At 38.8% G+C, this 13,325-nt stretch overlaps 1 protein-coding gene across 12 annotated transcripts in view; it reads right to left on the reverse strand.

Annotated features, from left to right (window-relative positions):
* suco (SUN domain containing ossification factor) overlaps positions 1 to 13,302 on the reverse strand; it is a 131,102-nt gene extending 117,800 nt beyond the window's left edge. For 11 of the 12 annotated variants that reach the window (XR_011357546.1, XR_011357547.1, XR_011357544.1 and 8 more), the window contains exon 1: positions 12,952 to 13,302. Coding sequence is in view for 8 of the 12 variants with exons in the window: in XM_069937514.1 (XP_069793615.1) it covers positions 12,952 to 13,004 (53 nt within the window). In the remaining 4 variants the exon portion in view is untranslated. The remainder of the gene's footprint in view (positions 1 to 12,951) is intronic. The other variant, XM_069937521.1, reaches the window with a different exon arrangement.
* Between the last annotated feature and the right edge of the window lie 23 nt (positions 13,303 to 13,325).

A 13,325-nucleotide genomic window follows, 5' to 3' on the forward strand; every position in this document is an offset into this window, starting at 1 on the left:
ATGCACATTGTTACAAATTAAATACATGTACATAATGTTCATTCATGTAGTTTTTAAACCTAATTTGTATCAATTTCAAAAAAGTACATACATTATAAATGAGCATGTAATAGTCAAATTTTGTGGACCAATTTTTAGGAAAATTTAGGGGATCAACTAGTATATGCATACAACTTTTCACTGCTCTAAGTATCTGCGATGTTTGGGGCATCAGGAGCTCACATGGGCTGGGCAGGTAGCCAGGACCAGGTCTACAGTTGGGAGATCAGATGGGCCCTACTGGGTGCCAAGTTTGCATTCAGGGCTTCAGGAGCTCGGATGGGCAGGAGGCCTGGGCCAAAATTTGGAGGAGGGTTTGGATACTGTATGATATACAATATTCATATCAAATATTTTCATTTGCAAGCCATGCCCACTAAAACTACATTGTGAGCACGAGCTCATATGAATCCTGTCTCGAGCATATTTCCACGAGTTGTACTTTTCGCAAAGAACCCCATGTGCCTCGCAAGCTGTACTAGATAGAAGAACATCAAATTATTCATCTCACACATTTTCCTTTCAAATACAGGCAACCATTTGGATTTGTGTGCAATTGAAAGCAACACCAGGAAGAAAATTCAACCAAAACAGCAGACGAAAATGTATGCCATTGAAAAGTATTGATAACTCAGTGATATTTTGATTATTGCAGGATGGGCGTTTTCCCACAGGAGAAGATACTGCAGCTTTGGAAATAAAACTTGCGAGAGACCCAGGTGATATAACATTTCAATTGTTACAAATGACAATCAGGAAAATCCCTGCAGCAATTAAAGACTCAAATATCAATTTCAAAAAGTTTTTAAATCATACCATAGGCTGTTTACAAGCTGGTAAATCAATTAGGAAAAATATAGAAACCTTCATTGTAGTTTTATTTCCATACAAAACTGAAGGAAACAATTGGCACGAGCCAGTACAGCATTAAGTAATCCTATTGCACCATGAATTCTACTTGTAACCTGTTTCAGAATCAGAATTTATTGTTATGAGCAAGTCACAAAGTTCAGTGTTTTGTGGCAGTATCACATTTACACAAACCACCTTACAATAAATTTTGAAAAACAGTGCATGAAAAGTACAGCAGTGTCTTTGGTTCATTGATCGTTCAGAAATCTGATGGCACCAGGGAAGAAGCTACCAGCAACCAAAAATGGCCCCTTTCTGTCCCCAAATAGATTTTTTTTTTTTAAATAAGTTTTTCATTCCACAGACATGGGCTTTGGAGGAGGAACCAGCATTTAATTGCCCGTGGTGATGAGTTGCTGTCTTCAACCTCTAGGTGTGGGTATATCCATAACAATGTTAGGGAGGGAGTGCCAGGATTCTGACCCAGCAATGGTGAAGGAAAAATATATTTGCAAGTATTTAGCTTGCAGGGAAATTGCCAGGTGGTTGTGTTTCTATGCTTTTGCTGCCCTCATCTTCCTAGCTGGTATAGGCTGTAGATTTGGAAAGTGCACTAGAGTCTTGGTGATTTGTACATCCTGAAGATTGCACAAACTTCTGCAAGTGGTGGAGTGAATTAATGCATGTTGATGAGATAGCTATGAAGCAGGCTGTTATGTCCTGTATGGTGTCAAACTTTAAGTGCTGTTCAGGATGCTTATTGTAGATGGTAGGCTTGGAGTTTCCTCAAGTTGGGGAGAGGAATATAATGGGACATAGAAGATAGGAGCAGGAGTAGGTCATTCGGCCCTTCAAACCTGCTCCACCATTCAACGAGATCATGGCTGATCTTAAAGTTCAGTACCCCGTCCCCGCCTTCTCTCCGTAAACCCCAATTCCCTTATACTGAAGAAATACATCCAATTCCCTCTTAAATATATTCAATGATCCTGCCTCTACTGCCCTCTGTGGCAATGAATTCCACAGATTCACCACCTTCTGGTCATTATGCAAGGAACCACCATTCACACCACCTTTATCAAGGGTTAAGATTTTTTTATTTGAAAATTGTGCTAAAGAAAGTTTTGCTACTTGCAGCAGTTGAAATCACACAAGTAGACAGCAAAACCAGTTTAGCTGCATAAGGTTAGTGATAATGCCTCACTGTGCTATCAATCTACTTGGTTCTCCATTAAAGGGTTAAGAATTCATTGGCAGTAATAACTTTAGAAGTACAAGTGATAACCAAATTGTCTGAACTATGCAAAGCTGCAAGGAGATTAAGGATAATGGGCTCACTTTAAAGGTGCCTTCTAAATGAAGGGCTCAAGCCTGAAACTTTATGTATCTTTATCTTTGTTATATCAAGTACAATGTTTAACTTGCTGACTTACTCCAGTATAGCATTTTTACTTTGAGACAGCTTCAGTGGTACACAGATCTTAATAGTGGATGCAAGCCTGACCATAACCAAAGTAACAGAGAGAACAGGAGCTCAGGATGAGGACTGGCCATCTCAAAACCACAAAATTCAGGTGCAAAGGGTTCCCACATCGATTTGCAGAGTGACAAAAGAGGAATCAACCAACAATAGGCTATCCTGTACTTGGAATTGCTTTCGGGCAATGTGAACTGTAATTGTAATTTTTTTTGTCCCAAGCATTATGTTTAAAAATATTTTCTGCACTAGAGAGAATGCGACTAAAGAGGCTAAAAGCTCTGTGTTGACTCTCCCATACATGCTACATTGAATCACTCAGTAAAGACAGTCATCTGCACTGTGACTCCCATACCAAACAGCTGACTTCTAGCAGTGTTAATGAAAGTGTCATAAACTAACCATATATCCAGAGTTCTGAAGAACAATTGCATTTTCATGCCATTTCCGATTCTCCATTAAAAGCAGGCACTACACTAAAGTACAAATTGGCTGTGACAAATACATTCCAAGAATTCCGAGAAACTGCCCAACAATTATAGGGCAAAACTTCACACACTCACTTAAGAAAATACATTAACTGAACACTTTATAAGTCTCGATAAAGTAGCAGTGAACAGGAGCTCTGGGGTTAAGTCATTGGGGAGTGACAGCAGTGTATGATTTTTTTTTTTAAACTTAAAAAGAAAACTGCTGAGGGGATTTTTATTTTGCTTCTGGTATACTAGAAAACTAGGACTTATACAATTGAAGAGAAAGCTCAACCAAAATTTCATTTTAATAGCAGCCCCAAGGGCAACTGTCAAATAATAATTTCCTGTCTAAATCCACAAGGCTGTCATAGAACAATGTGGGTGCCTTCTGGGGTTTCCATAAGTAGATTAATATAATATGCACTCAACCGTTTTGCGAGCTCATTCCATACAGCCATATACAAAAACCGGAATGAGCTCAATTGGAATTATGTAGTGGCTGGTATTCTCACATTTGTTTCATATTTAATATTGTGGCTCTAACAAATTGAATACAAAACTTAATGGATCTCAGTCTGTGGCATTATCTCTGCCAAATGGGCCATCCATCATCAATAACAGCAGGAATTCCTTATCGGCTAAAAGTGAAGTTATAAACAAGGTCCATTAAAACTCAGAACTATATAATGGTGGAAATCAAAGTGCCTGCTTGTAGAAATTTCCACATATCCAAGCCAAACTCAATTTGTAATCACATAGAGAACAGCAAATATCTAAAAAGTTCACTAAAACTTCCATACAGAACACAGCTTTCTTCTAACATATCAATTTAGCGGCCAGCAATAAAGCACAAGTGGAGATATACAAGCTGTTTGCAACACTTTTGGCTGCAATTATAGAATCAAAAATATTTTAAGAAAATCACATTTATTTCTGCTGACCAAATGTTTAAATGACACTAAAAAGTTTTTTTTTAAATTATGAAAGTGAGCTGCAGAGTACATTCCTAAACTAAATCATACAATGATCCCATTATAAGGCACAATTTACTGCAAGTAATGTCACAAGATATCTACTAATAAAAACACTACTATACTATTTATTCCAATCTGTAGGTCTCTCAGAAGAAATTATTCCCAGTCAAGGTAAAAAATGAACTGTTTGATAATTTGAAGAGAACTCAAGGTTAGATTCCTCCATTTTTTTTCAGTTGCATGGCTACAAACAAGAAATTGAGACGCTCACTTTTTCTGCCAAGAGGACAGTTTTCATTTTGAAAATATTGACTGCATTGTTCGAATCAGGATCTGCAGAACCTCTCTACCGTTTTTAATCCAATTCCTGCAGTTACTTTGACGTGGTATTTCAAAAAGATTAAATAATTTTGTTGCTAATTCTTCCTGATATTAATTATTTGTAGTGCATTTTAAATAAATTAAGTTGAACTGCATCAAGGTAAATCATGGTTTAAAAACATGTCACTGTAAGAAACTAAAATTCAAAATCAAGTCAGCACAGCTCAACCCATTTCATGTTCAGACAGTAGACAACAGGTTTAGCCTTTACCTCTATCAAATATGCATTCAAATCCTTGTCATCAAAAAGGCATCAACAATAAAATAAAGTTCGAATTTATTGTCAAACTACTCATGACATCAGATACAACCCAGAGATTCTTTTTCTACAGGTCAAGCAAAATTTCTACTTATTGGTGGTGCAAAAAAAATCTGTACTCAAGATACATATATAAGAGAAAGGTATACAAACTAACTGTGCAAGATCGAAAAATACTAAATATTCAGTAATAAATAATATGCAATACAAGAGTCCTTAAAGGGGTTTCTGATAGTCTGTTGCTTGTGTCTAATGGTGGAGGGGTAGTAACTGTTCCCAAACCTGATGGTACAATACCACTTTCCTGATGGCAGCAGCAAGAACAGAGCATGTCCTGTGTGGTAGGAATCCTTGATTGCTACTGCTCTCCGACAGCAGTGGTACATGTATATTTCCTGCAAGGTGGGGAAAGATTTTCCTGTGATGTACCAGGCTGTGTCCACTACCTTTTGCAGGGCTTTAGGCTGAGAGGTACTGATGCCTTCATACCAGGCTGTGATGCAGCCAGTCAGCACATTTCTACCACACTTGTGTAGAGGTTTGCCAAGGCTTCCAATGTTATACCATACCTCCGCAAACTTCTAAGGAAGTAGAGGCGCTGATGTGCTTTCTTCACGATGACATTAATATGTTGGGTCCAGGAAAGGTCCACCAAGATTGCAATTCCCAGGAATTTTAACATGCTCGCCCTCTCCAATCCCCCAATGATCACAGGATCATACACCTCTGGTTTTCCCTTCCTAAAGTCTACAATTAGCTCCCTAGTTTTGATGACACTGAGTGAAAGATTGTTATTAGTACACCATTCAACCAAGTACCAGAAAAAGTGTGTATTACACAAATTTGAGAATTTTGCAAAGTGCTGGAGAAACTCAGCAAGTTAAAGTGAAATGTTTCAGGCCCAAACCATTTACTGGGAAGAAACATACATTTTTGTAAACTGTTTTAGATCAAATTCCAAACTAAAAGTCAAATTCAAGATGAGCAAATAACACAGAAGCAATTACTAAAGGGAGAGGAAAAGCAGAATGGGTTAGAAAGATTAATAAAAGTGTGCAATAAAAAAAAATCTGAAATGTTCTTATTTTACTCATTTACCATTTGTTGACTAAAAATGGCCCAAATTGGACAGCTGAAGTTGCATTTTATGCCAAAAAAAGCATTTTCAGAACTTGTAGCAATAAAATTAGCTCCATTAATAGAACACTATCAAAAAGAAAGGAAAATTAACACCTACTCAGAAAGAGGCCACTTCATAACTATAATCTTCATATTGCCAGATTTCCACTATTGTATTTTATTTCCACCAGTAGGAATCAAGAGTACTACATGCTCATAGTAGGATTTGCAAAAGTAGAGTTAATGTTTTCAACTCCATACATAATAAATCTTAAGAATGCAACAGAAGAAGTGGTGTAGGTTATATTTCCCCTCTAATCTGATAACATTCAATAACAATCATGCTGTTCTGATCTTAGCTTCCATTTCAATTTTCTTCTTGAACCTGTCGTATCTAAACAATAACGCCACATTCTCCATCTTGGCATGAATGATTCAGCACGTGGGAGAAAGAATTTTAAGATTGAAAATAATGTTTTTATCTAAACCTTAAATAAGCATCCATTAACCCAGTGAAAATATTTTGACTGAACCTACTCTGACAAGCCCTCCAAGAATCTTACGTCCCCATGAAATCACTCATCTTCAGGCATCAGGTAACTTCTTGATACCATAATTAATAAAATTCATTTTCTCTGCATCATCTCACAAAAATTCTTTCGCAAGGATGGTACATAGTTCCACAAAACTCTTGAGACCTCCAGGAGTTATGGACAAACTAGTTTCACACATGATCCCCACTTCAAATGAAGGCTACATCATATTTCCCTTTCCAACTACAGGCACCTCCTACAATTATATACCAGCAATTTGAACAAATTGATGAAAATTGGACAAGAGGATGTAATGGAAGATTTTACTTCTGCAGCTGCAAGGCTAAGAACCTGCTTGTTTTTCTAGAATCAGCAGACATAATCCAATTTACACCATGAGGCCCAGGATGCATATTTAGTAGACAACCTAAATTCCACCATGGGGCCCAGGATGCAGTTGAAAATCAGAAGACAGTATCTAATTTACACTATGGGGACCAGGGATGCATATGAATCAGTAGACATTATCCAACTTCCACCATGAGGCCAAGAGATGCAGTTGTCTTTTGTTGGTCACAGACTGTCAGGAGACCTTGAAGATAATTAAATCATTTGTTCAAAGAGATAAGATCTGAAGTAAACAACTTTTGGGTAATATAAGCCATGGTCCCACTGCTGATGTTTGAGATTCTCCAAGAGGTGGCAACATCTCTCAGCAAGAAGAACTTCAAGATTCCAAACCAACAGGCTTGCATATTGTAGTGTGAATTCAGCTTTAGATTTAGTAATAAAGACTTGTATAAACTGAACTGCTCTCAGTGTGTGTGTCTATTTTCTTTCGGTAGCTCAAACACTGTGACCAATCTAAAATGAACAAAATGAGAGGTACAAGTTTACCCAAGAGAGGACAAAATTACTCCCAATATCACCATTGATAACACTCTGCTTGTACTATTCTCACATGAAAATAAATTGCCTCACAATTTGCTATTTTATGTGCCATTGCTTTTTTTTTGCTGGCATATGAAGTATTTAACATTCTACCATTAGTTATAAACTGTTACATGAATTTTTTTTAAATGCCAATTTCTACTATGCTTTAATAACTACAAATTTTAAAGATTATTCACTAATTGCTCCACAACAAAGCATGTAGAAGATTTCCTAATGTAAGCAACTTAAAAATCTAGAGATTTTACTCCTTTTGAAATATTGTTGCATCAAAACTATTGCTGGTATGGAAGAGGCTGTATATTTACATGTTAAGACAATATATTTTGTTATTCTTATCTAATGTGCGCATTTAAATAACTAAGACTAGTTGAAAAATTGCAGCAAATTGAACAATTTAATTTATCACATCAAGCAGATGATAACAAAAAAAAGGCTACATGCCTACAAAAGGGATGAGAGGGTCAATTCACCTCCAAATGTGACAAATTTTCACCAGTGGATCTTAGAGTTTTTCCAGGCATTTCCAACCAGAACCTCTGGAAATAATCTTAAACACCATGTCTTAAATGTGTTTTTGCACACACAATTCCAGGACCTAATGAATGACAGTTGATGCTACATCTGTCATTGGATTGTTTCCACCAACATTAAACCCAAAGGGGTGATGGAGAACTGACAATTCTCTAACCCTGTACCATTAGAAAACATTGATTTAACTAAACTGAAGTACACTGATAAGGTAGCAGTAAACCAAGTTATTTTTTGTTTCAATTTGATTTATTTCTTGTTTTTTTAAATTGCATGCTTTAAAACAGTTTAATACATTGCATATTTGAACAGGCACCAAGAGTCAAAGGTTATTAGCTAACCCCTACATTTAAGTTGCTTACATCCTTGACAACTAGCAAATCTCCACTCCTGCCAAAGCCCAGGGAGGCAGGCACTGCAGATCCAGGTCGGCAGGCACTGCAGATCCAGGTCAAGTGCAAGTTGGTAGGGAATAATGGTTGAACAGCTGCTTAACTTGCCACTTCAGTCACATGGCAAGTTACGTTTATCAGGTATACAATCCAGTGATCATGGGGGGGGGGGGGGGAAATCAGGTGGAGAGGGTAAGCAAATTTAAGTTCTTGGGAGTCACCATCCAGAGGATCTTTCCTGGACCCAACATTGTGAAGAAAGCATGTGGGTGCCTCTACTTCCTCAGGAGTATGTGATGGTTTGGTAAGACACCAGAAACCCCGGTAAATTTCTACAGAGGTGTGGTTTAAAGAATGCTGACTGGCTGCATCTCAGTCTGGTATGTGAACACCAATACTCCTGAAGATAAAGCCCTCCAAAAGGTAGTGGACACAGCCCAGGACATCACAGGCCAAACCCTCCCCACTATTAGAACATCTACAGGGAATGCTGCTGTCGGAGAGCAGCAGCAATCATTAAAGACCCACACCACCTAGCACACACACTGTTCTCACTGCTGCCATCAGTAGAGGTACAGATGCCACAGGACTCGCACCACCAGGTTCAGGAATAGTTGCTACCCTTCCACCATCAGACTCCTCAATGACAAACTCAGACTCACTTAAGGACTCGTGTACTTTATGGTTTTTTTTTTTAAATTCTCTGTATGATGCAGCTTGTTTACATTCATTATCTGTTTACAGTTCTTTGTTTACATGTGTATACACTAGTATAGTTTTTGTACTACCAATTAGTTGTAATTTTGCCTTGCTCCCAGTAAAAATAATCTTAGGGTTGTATGTGATGTCATGTATGTACTCTGACAAATCTGAAAGTAAGGGAAATATTTTAAAATTTCAAAAAGTTGAAAGTTTGCTTTTATTTCATTTCTTAAATTACACATATAAACGACTACAAAGCAGAGAAAAGTGAAGTAAGTAGTCATAGAAAAACTGCTGGAAGCTTGATATAAAGAACTGGAAATACATACACAACGCAATTGCTGATCGTATCAAAAATCGACAACCAAATGGTACCTTTGTTGTTCTCTGCATCAAGAGGCTCAGGTAAACCCAGCTGAATCAGAACTAGGTGTTTTTTTTTTGTTTTTTTTTTAAAAAAGTACAGTAAATCTTTCTATTTTAATTCAGTGAAGCAAGCCATAATAATTCATGAACAGCTAAATTCAACCAATTACTTTTCAGTTCATCATTGGATTTGACATCTCGTTGCCAACTGTTGTGGCAGTTTTAACAGCTGCCAACACATTTTGGCAGACAGGAGAGTTTGGTGAAGACTGATGGTTTACTTGTGTATCATTTGTCAGAACCATAACACCCTCAGTTACACAGTACAAGACCAAATAAGAAGCAACGTATCCTGTGGCAAGTCTCATCTTCTAATCCAGTCATTCTCAACCCTTCTTTCCACTCACATACCACTTTAAATATTCCTTGTGCCATATGTGCTCTGCGATTAGTAAGGGATTGCTTAAGGTGGTATACGAGTGGAAAGAAAGTTTGAAGCCACTGTTTTCATTGTTCCTAATTGACTCAATAGGACTCATAACTCCAAGAGAAATGGGCCAATGACAATTTTTCTCAAGCAAAATATTTCACTAACAATCAGGTCTAGAGCAGGGATTCTCAACCTTCCCTTCTCACTCACATACCACTTTAAGCAATCCCTTACCAATCATAGAGCACCAATGGGATTGGGATTACTTAAAGTGGCATGTGAGTTCTAATCCCTTACCATAGAGGAGGAAACAGTTTGTCTGTCTGTCCTCTAGGGCCACCACTTCGTAAACAAGTTCAGAAGGGTTTCTATCACCCATGCCTTGCATATTTAGGATGCGAAGGGCACGCTCATATTGGCCAAGTTCCAGGGAATCAAGGACGAAATGCCAGAATTATTCATACACCTTCTGAGGATTTTCTAGAAAGGAGCTTACTTTGGTTGCGGTGGTGGCATCCAGGGGGCTCATGACATGCCAGAACTTGGTGTCCTCTCAGACAATGCCTCTGATGTGGAACTGTGACTCAGCCAGTTGCAGCCAATTACAGGGCTGGTTTGCCCAGACAGGCAGCAAATGCACACCCACAGAGTTGGTAGCTCCCATTACAACAGCAGCTATAGCAGCATCCTGCATTCTGTCGTGTTTGAGGTGGGTTCCAAAAGCATTAGAACCGCCAGGGTCATCACTGTAATGTCTGCTACAGCAGTGTGAGGATGAACTAGTAACTGATTTTATTGTTTGGATTCCTCCTACTATACAGGGAAAGCACCTGCTTCCAGTGACGTGCGCTGGCTTCTGGAAGTGACATCAGCACGTCGCAGCATCACTCCCTGACAGGTGGTGCACCACCTGGAAGCGGTGATATCCCCTGGGCAACACATGTCATTAACCACAGGCTTCTCCTCGGGAGTGAAGGGGGGCCCGTGCCATTTTGAGTCAGACAACCGGGGCAGCGATTTGGCCTGACTAACCACATGGTCACTCAACCTGCTACAATGTAATAATTTTCACTACTGTGCTTCTCATCAACATTTGTTTTAATATTCTTGCCATAAATAAGGATTTAAAAAACATTTTCCCCTCACATCTTGGTGCTGCACATCAGCAGTTTTTCACCTCAGTTGTGTAGCATGGAAACGGGTCCTGTGACCCAGTTTAATGACCATCAAGCACCAAAACTAAACCCATTTTATTGTCCCACATCCCCAGATTCTACCGCTCACGAACACAAGGAGTCAATTGGCAACAGAAAATGGTCCATCAACCTGCGTGTCTTTGGAATATGGTAAAACCAGGCACCAGGAGGGAACCCACGTTGTCAAACAGAGGATGTTTAAACTCCACAGTGGTAACAGTAGAGGTTAGGTTTGAATCCAGATCACTCGAGCTGTGCAGCAGTAACTCTCAACTTATTAGACATTTCTGAAACATCGTCTTCTTCAACCAATGGACCTCATCTACTTAAAGACAAATGGAGTTTTTATTTAAAATGTTCTCAAATTCAACAATGCTTTAATCTCTCCAATATTCCTGTAATCATCTTAAAATGATGCAACGTGAATGCTATTTCATGTCAGAATTAAAATTCTAGATTTTGATCGCTCATAATAGCAGAGAAAGACAAGCAATGTGGCTTTGTCTTGGTTAATCAGACTAGACTTGTGAAATTAACAGTGCACTGATGTGTGCAAATTTGAGTGGATGAATTCAATTTCAAATCAGTTACCAAAAAAAGGGAGGAAAATATATGTTTAAACAAAAACAATAGTTGATTTGTGAGCAATACTTAATCATTAAAAAAGTTAAATTGAAATAACTTGCAGAAAATTTAGTTTGCATTAATAATCCAATTTAAGTTATTCAATACATTTCAAGAGAGCAAGTAAGGTGAAGCTTTCAGAAGTCAAATTTTGAATGCTACAACTCAGTCAACCACGTTCATCCCCCTCTTTTGTACATTAGTATGTTAATAAATATTTGACAAACTAATTTTATTGTTAATTGTATATTAACGAGGATCCCAGAAGACAAATGTTCCATTATATTGATCCTTCACCAAGCATCTGTGCATTGTATATTAACTTTTTTTTTGCAATGTAATCTTTGAATGTTAGTGAATATTTAGAAAAATTTTCAGAGAATTCATTCACTTTGAAATAGTAATCAAAATATCAAATCAAAACATTTTAAGATAGGTAACTAATGATTGGATTAAAACTATCTGTAAAATTAAGGGTTGAAACAATGCAAAGCCAACCACCATTGAAAGTTATGCAAGACAGTTTGCGACCACATGGGGATCTTGTTCCTCAACAGGCCAGCAAACTACACAAACACAATATTCTGCCACACACACTGAATTAAGACAATCATTGAAAGTTAACATTAACTGTGCTAATTTTAACAGAAACAGAACACAAAGAACAAATGCTTAAATAATCCAAGTATCACTGCACGATGAAAATTCAACAAGGCTGGGAAATTAAGCAGCTATTCAAAGGGAAATAAAGGAGACAAAGCCAATGGCCTTGCTCAACAACTTGTTTGAGCTGGACAACAAATTAGCTGACACTGCAGTCAGGAAAGAGTCAGAAGCAAGGCAGAGAAGTTGACCTGGAATGCAATTCATAATATCATCAGTACCATGAAGGCTCCAAGTTTTTCTGACTCAAGGAAGGCTACATTCACCACCAGGTAGCTACATGCAATTCATAATAGCAGATAATGACACTTTTTTTTTTACAGCTATATCATGGTCACAACATAACCTTCTTCCCTATTCACCACAAATTCATATGCTATACAGGATTTGAATATTTCTAAATTTACAATATATTGCAAAAGAATGTGAACACTCAAGAATCATTTCCAGATTAGCTATAGATTTGATTCAAAATAGAAGCAAACAAAGATGGGTCAGTGTCCATTAAATAATTTTCCAAGACTCAAGGTTCCAGTATGTGCAGTTCCTGGTGTACTTCAACTTCATTTATTTATATTTCACAGGCAAGAAAATATTACCAGTAAACAAAATGTAAAAGATTATGAAAATACACAAATGTTATGATATCCAATGGGAGATCAGCAAACTTGAAGGACACGTATTTACAACTGCGAGGGTAGCAGGGAGCAAAGGCGAAAGGACAGTTAAAGAAATCAACATACAACTCCAGAATAACACCCCCAACTGTACACAGAACAATATTTGGCACCGCGTAATTTATTTGCCCCCTAAAAGGCACAAGTCACGTTATGAAATTTTCACCTTGTGCCGTAAAGGAAACTGCGACCTGAACTGAAAGGCCAGGCCTCACTGGAAGCCGAGCCTCCGGTTGCCGGGGGGGGGGGGTGAGTGGGCAAGATGGAGATGGGAGGGAGAGGGCGACGGGACCGAGCGAGGGTCACACTCACCAGCATATCCCCGAGATCATTAGACATACAAACAAAACGTGCCGCTGGTTCATCTTTTCACAGTAATTGACATCCTCCTGGCCTTTGCTCCGCCCGCCTCCCCGACTGCGCTCTTTAATCGTCCTTCGTCCGGTCACTGGGCTCCATGGAGGCTCAGCAGTCGGTCGCCGCCGGGAGCCACCAGGCCGCGTCGGCTTTCGCGACGCACGTGAACCCCATCCACCGACTCGCGCTGTCGAGTTGGAACTTCATTAGTATTCAAACCCTTAACCACGCCCCCTCCCTCGAGGCCCGCCTGCGTGCATGCGCGGACGGCTTCCCAGCTCAGCGCCTCTCACATCGTCACGGGACGGCAGGGGGCGGTGACGCAACAA

The sequence above is a fragment of the Narcine bancroftii genome, chromosome 5, assembly GCF_036971445.1.
Source record: "Narcine bancroftii isolate sNarBan1 chromosome 5, sNarBan1.hap1, whole genome shotgun sequence".
Lineage (NCBI taxonomy): Eukaryota > Metazoa > Chordata > Chondrichthyes > Torpediniformes > Narcinidae > Narcine > Narcine bancroftii.